Here is a 6695-nt window from a genome sequence, read left to right on the forward strand (position 1 = left end):
GGAGCTACTTCCACCACACTGACACATATTTATCTACAAAGCACCACAGTAATTAATTCATAGTTATGCCCTCCAGAGCCTGTTTAGATATAACCTTGTTCCATTTCAATCAAACACGTACAGCGAGACAATGATGCACCATTACAAGCCGATCGATCGCTGCATGCTAATCCTAACTATGCAAGCTTCAAGCTTTACATTACAATATATAATTATGTTAAAGCATCAACATTGAAAGTGAAACAGGATCCTTTATTCACTTAGGCAGGTAATGCTTTTAAGATACAAAAAACCTATCTAGACCAGGAATACAATGAAAGCTAACTGCAGCAGTTACACGGCAAAGATGCACATTCCTTACATCATATTCACACTGCACAAGAACGAAGAAGAGCTGAGATCCAGAGAACACTGAAAAGCACAAAACATGCACTAGTAAAAGGGTCTCTCAAATACACAAACCAAATGGCTTTATTTAATGAAATCACTGCCCTGATCACATAACAATGATCAGTTGAGGGTGGAGAAGGAGAAAAGACAAGAGTCCTGGCTGGGGGGAGAAATAAGAGAGGAAAGAGAGAGNAAAAACAACCAACAGACCAGGAAGCCAGTTTTCCTGCAGCTGCTCAACAGGCCAAAGCAGTGGATACTGCAGCAAGCCATCAGTTAGGCTCAGCACCCACTGTCGTTTTACTGAAGCTAATGGGCAGCACTAACTGAGGCCACTTCATCCAAGCCATCTCACTCAACCCTGCCAAGTACTCACAATCATTAGCATTCCTCTAGGTTTGATGTTGTACTGTAAAGATCTGTACGCTTTTAAGGACGTGCGCTAAGATAGGTTTCAGGAACTGAGGTTTGTCCTGGCTGACAATACTTAACAGGTAAAGGTTTTCTCCATTCAAAATCTGCATAATTTCTAACCAGATGTAATTTAAACAGTGCCCATAGCAGTCAATGTGGTTAGTTTTAGAGAAGACCCAGTTACTACAGACAGAACTGCCAAGAGAAAGAGAGAGAGAGAGACAAAAAGAGAAAAGGGAGGAGCTGCCAAGAAACACAGAAAAACTCACCATCTGAATTGAGACAAGAATGAGGGAAGAGAAGTACGCAGTCAGTAACAGAAAAGAAAAGCAGTATAGTATAGATGTGAGAAGTTAGAATAACTTGTGCCCAAACCTGAAAGCATATAGGTTATGTCGTTAGCGCTTACTAGCAAAGCTGTGTTGGCGATATGCAAGACAAGGATTGTGCCATTTCAGCAACATTTGTGTTCATTTTGCAGGAGATTAATAATACCTTTCAGAGCAATCACTTTGCTGGCTGGGTTCATAATGACGCTGTCTGCAGATATTGGACGTCTGATGGGATTTGTTGGGTCACTTAGATCAATGACAACAACCTGGGCCTGTTCACCCACCTTCTCACGGATGCAGATGAATTTATCAGATTCCATGGTAAGGGTACTGAACCCTATGTTGGCTGGATTCACTCCTTGGTTTTGGAGCTGAAAGACAGAGTACAGATTGCGATTCAGACCAGCGGTTCAGCTATTAAAAGCTTCGAGCAAACTTTTTGTGCTCCGACATGCGACAATATTCAACCTGGTAAATTAAACAGTCCCCCAGTAATTAACAACCTAACCTAGAACTGCTAGTATATAGATGCCAATATGGCAATGTAGGAAAATGACAGAAGAATATGTTTTTTGGGGGAGTGGAAAAAGGAGAGGAAAAGTAAGTCACTTCAATGTTAGCTCTTCGCAATAACTGAATCTTAGGCCTTTGTGCTCAAGATGGAGGATATACAGTATATAAACCCTGGGATAATGGAACAGGTTCTCATTTTGAGTACCAACACCAGTATTGCGCACGCCCACATCAACTGGATGATGAAGCAATTGATGTCATCCAAGTTACTGCTTGGCCAGTTATTTCAATCCATAGACTGAAAAGCCTGCCTCCACAACATAGATCACTCATGAAGCAACCACCCCCCGGCCTCCCTCAGGGAGGGAGGAGTGCGGAAAGGAAGACAAGGGAAAGAATGCTACACATCTGCTTGACTGGATTCAGCACACTCACACACATACAATATATTATATATAATATATATAAATATATAATATAAACAGGAAATTGATCACAACTCAGCTGATTTACACAAGCAGAGTGAATCACGTCACTTGGCTCCTATGGTGACTGTTTTATTAGTCAAAATAGTGCAGCCAGTACATTGCTTTGGTATTTGGCCTACAGCATGTTGTTATGAAGACTGCAACTGCCACATTTTTCTGCAAGTCCCACGTCCAGTCCAAGTGAAACATATCAGGACCAAGCTAGTGCTTGGCATGAAATCAGTTCAAAGTTAAGCAGTTGGATCCACGCCTAGTGACACACCATTTATGCTCTACATAGCATACCAAGGACTCTCTTGCTTCAATGTTTCATGGGTTTTATCAGAAAGATTTTCTCCCTGGCTCTTCTCCCAAGAGCACCAAGTACTCCCAGGATGCAATGTCACAAGTATTAACAGTCCTTCCACTCTGTCTTATACACCATAGGTTAACCCAGCGATTGGTTTCCATGTCAACATTCATCCAAGCAGATTTACTCTTCATCCAGTTTACAATTCTGTAGGGGACATCTAGTTTGCTAGGGCCACACTGCCTATTCACTTGGGAGATATGAGGAGCTGGTTGGAAAATTAAGAACGCACCAACCCCAAGGTTCACCTCAGGACTGATGGCTAAACAGGCCCAGGTTAAGCAATTGGGGTGGACTTCAATTCAGACAAATACTAAAAAGCAATTCCATCTGTAACCCATTTGTAATTAGCCAACATACATACAAAGCCAGCTACTTCCCAACATCTGACTGTTCAGCGCTTTGGGACGTCCTCCCGACATGAAAAACGCTCTATAAATGTCATTTTGTTGTTGTTGATGTAACCATTGTACAGTTCTAAAATAAAGCTAGATTAGGAAAGGCAAAAAAAACACTTCAATAGATGGTCCTCCAATCCCCTGGCGCAGTGTGTGAATCATACATGATCTTGCATCACCACAAAAGGGCTGCTGAACAGTGCACAAGGTTAAATATGAAGACCCCCGTATTGGGAAAGATGCATTACAGTCTGTTATACAGTTCTCAAGGAACCACTTGTTTAAAGAGCTTTGCACGTTGCATCAAGCAGAAATAGTGCAAATTAGAAAAGGAAGTTCAGTACCCATAATAGTGAGTAGTAAGGGAAAAAATCCTTTTCATTCATTCCAAGATATGACCAAGGTCATGTGATTTTCTAGCCACTAGTTAGGCGGTCTGGGCACATTTTATTCAGGGAACCGTCCCTCAGTCAGGAGCTGAGAGCCATGTACACTCCTCATAACTCTTAATTTAAACCACGATCTAATCTGAATAACTACCCAGCAAGTATTATCCTACAAGCAGATTGCAAATCAGCGTTAACGTTCCTGTGCAGTTACAACAGTTCCAGTTTCGATAAACTTTACAACCCTCAGTGTCTGACATCTACCATAAAACAGTAATTAAGCCCGTGGTTTCATTTTGTGGCTTAAGATAACAAAACACAGACTTGGCTCATGTTTTAAGACCCGAGTCACTCAATGAGATTACTCTTTCGTAAAGAGCGAGATTTAAGAAGTCAAGCCCAGCCTAGAACTTCGATGTCAGTGACTAACTTTAGATTCAGATATCACTGGACAACACAGAGAATCTACATTTTCAGCACTGGACTTTCATGGAACACAAGTTGTACAACATGTGCCTTTCACAATCTGGTGCAGTCACTATCTGTAAAGTAATTTGCGAGGCCCCACTAATTGATATTGGCAATTTGATTAGCTGGTTGTTAGGATACCCAGGGCAATTGGAAGCTTCAAAGTAAATTGCTGAAATTCTTTCAAGCCAAACATTATAATTGTAGTGAGATTTAGGGTGAAACCGGGCACCCAATACTGTGAGAGAAAGATTCAAATTAACGAGAGACATTAAAACTTCAGTGAGTAATTGAAACAAAAACAATGCATCATTATCATAAAATAGAACACAAAGTTCCCATGAAATCATGTAAAATGGTGCATTATTCGATGAAATGAACCCAGAGAAGGAAGAAAGAGGTTGCTTATACCAGAGAAGAGCAAGTGAATTCCATTACGAGTCAGGAAACCGAAGCTTTAATAACCAGAACAAGGTTTGTATACATTTAATTCACTGTTGCAAGTCTACTTCACAGCATTTGAAACTTCATAATACCTTGAAGCAATCAATCAATAACCACTGCGACAAATGTTAACCTCGTGGGGGGGAGGGGGTGAAAAAGAAGAGAGAGGACGAGAACCGATATGGAATGAAAAAGTCAATCTACTCCATTCCAAACCAAGAATCTTTCTCTGAGCCATTTTGCCATGAAACTCCTGCATTCCTAGGAAATTCCCAAAGCCACAGTCCAGCTTTATTGGGGGGGGGGGAGTGGAAAAAAAGGGACAGAAAGAGCAGCTGCTGAACCCCTCATCAATCATTGATGGGGAAAAAGGCAGAGTAGGGGGGGGGGGGGCAGAGGGAGATAAACATATTCAGAGACAGCGAGGGGGAAGACAGTCAGACACAGGGAGAGGCAAGGATTCCCCCAGAGGGACTCACAGACACTGGGAAAAGCCACGGAGAGCCTCTCTCTCACCCCTCCCCCCCGGCCTACTACCCCCCCCACCCTCAGAACCCTTTCTCCCCCCCACCCTCAGGCCCCTCTCCCCCCCACCCTCAGGCCCCTCTCCCCCCCACCCTCAGGCCCCTCCCCCCCACCCTCAGGCTCTCCCCCCCCACCCTCAAGCCCCTCTCCCCCCCCCCCACCCTCAGGCCCCTCTCCCCCCCCCCACCCTCAGGCCCCTCTCACCCCCACCCTCAGGCCCCTCTCCCCCCCCCCACCCTCAGGCCCCTCTCCCCCCCCCCACCCTCAGACCCCTCTCCCCCCCCCCACCCTCAGGCCCCTCTCCCCCCCCCCACCCTCAGGCCCCTCTCCCCCCCCCCCACCCTCAGGCCCCTCTCCCCCCCCCCCACCCTCAGGCCCCTCCCCAACCTCAGGCCCCTCCCCCCCCTCAGGCCCCCCACCCTCAGGCCCTTCTCCCGCCCCCCCCCCACCCTCAGGCCCCTCTCCCCCCCCACACCCTCAGGCCCCTCTCCCCCCCCCACACCCTCAGGCCCCTCTCCCCCCCCCACCCTCAGGTCCCTCCCCCCCCTCCCACCCTCAGGCCCCTCTCCCCCCCCCCACCCTCCAGGCCCTTCTCCCCCCCCCCCCCCCCACCCTCAGGCCCCTCTCCCCCCCCCCCCACCCTCAGGCCCCTTTCCCCCCCCCACCCTCAGCCCCCCACCCTCAGGCCCCTCTCCCCCCACCCTCAGGCCCCTCTCCCCCCACCCTCAGGCCCCTCTCCCCCCACCCTCAGGCCCCTCTCCCCCCCCCCTCAGGCCCCTCTCCCCCCACCCTCAGGCCCCTTTCCCCCCCACCCTCAGGTCCCTCTCCATCAGAAGACGCGGTCCCGGGTGTCTGACCTGGAGATGCTCCTGGAAGCGGATGGGCAGTATCTGCGCCATGGCGACTGGTGTTGTGTGAGGAGCCGGTCAGTCTCTCTCTCTGTCTGTCTCTCGCTCTCAACGGCCGCCAGGCCTCCTTCCCGCCCAACTGACTGACGACCACCCCGACCAATCAGCGCCGCTCCCTCGCCTGCCGCCCGCCCCTCCGGCTGTGATGGACAGCCGCCTCAGCCAACCGCCGGCTGCTGGGTGTGTGATGGGCGGGACGGCGCTCGAGCTCTCAACGGTCGCCAGGTGCTGACTGACAGCCGTGCCGACCAATCAGCAAGGCGTCAGGCCGAGATCCCGCCCCGCCGCCTCTGATTGACGGCTACCGTCGCCAATCGCAACCGCCCATCCGCCCGTCGCTCCAGTTGACGGAGAGCGCCGCCAACCAATGGCGACTGTACGCCACGCCCACCGCGGCTACCCTCCGCCAATCGGCAAGCGCTCGCAGGGCGGGACCCGTTTCGGAGGGATTTTTAATAATGACTTCACGGTGCGCAGCCGGTGCACTCCGTCTACCCACCCAGAGCCACAGCCACCTCCGCCCTCGGGATATAGTCCCCCCACACAGAGACCTGTCACCAATGCAGAGGGGAAGCTCGGGATTTGCTGCATTGCTCTCAGTCCATGTTTTTATTTTTATTTTTCATTTATTTCCAAGGATTATTGTCCGGGCAAAACACCTGCCTGGGCAAACCGGAAAAATTATGTGATACAGATAATAATACCAGTAATAAAGTAATAATGATACTAATACTACCACTACTAATAATAATACTAATAATTATTCTAATAATAGTACTGCTAATAATGGTACTAATAATGATACTGATAATGATACTAATAATGATTCTAATAATAGTACTAATAATGGTACTAATAATATTACTAACAATGGTTCTAATAATATTACTAACAATGGTACTAATAATATTACTAACAATGGTTCTAATAGTATTACTAATAATGGTCCTAATAATATTACTAATAATAATCCTTGCATGTGATTTAGCGCCTCGCTGAGATGTTGAAAGCGCTTCACTGTAAAGTGGAGCGACTGTGCATTTTTATATATTTTGTCTTCATAGGTTTTCAAGCAGCGGC

At 47.8% G+C, this 6695-nt stretch overlaps 1 protein-coding gene across 1 annotated transcript in view; it reads right to left on the minus strand.

Moving 5' to 3' along the window:
• cltcl1 (clathrin, heavy chain-like 1) overlaps positions 1-5691 on the minus strand; it is a 29948-nt gene extending 24257 nt beyond the window's left edge. The window contains 3 exon segments of the mRNA XM_042337273.1: positions 1074-1076; positions 1300-1507; positions 5565-5691. Coding sequence (XP_042193207.1) covers positions 1074-1076; positions 1300-1507; positions 5565-5606 — 253 coding nt within the window. The 5' untranslated portion in view covers positions 5607-5691.
• Positions 5692-6695: the final 1004 nt, after the last annotated feature.

This window comes from Callorhinchus milii, unplaced genomic scaffold (assembly GCF_018977255.1).
Source record: "Callorhinchus milii isolate IMCB2004 unplaced genomic scaffold, IMCB_Cmil_1.0 Scaffold8, whole genome shotgun sequence".
In the NCBI taxonomy this organism is placed as follows: Eukaryota; Metazoa; Chordata; class Chondrichthyes; order Chimaeriformes; family Callorhinchidae; genus Callorhinchus; species Callorhinchus milii.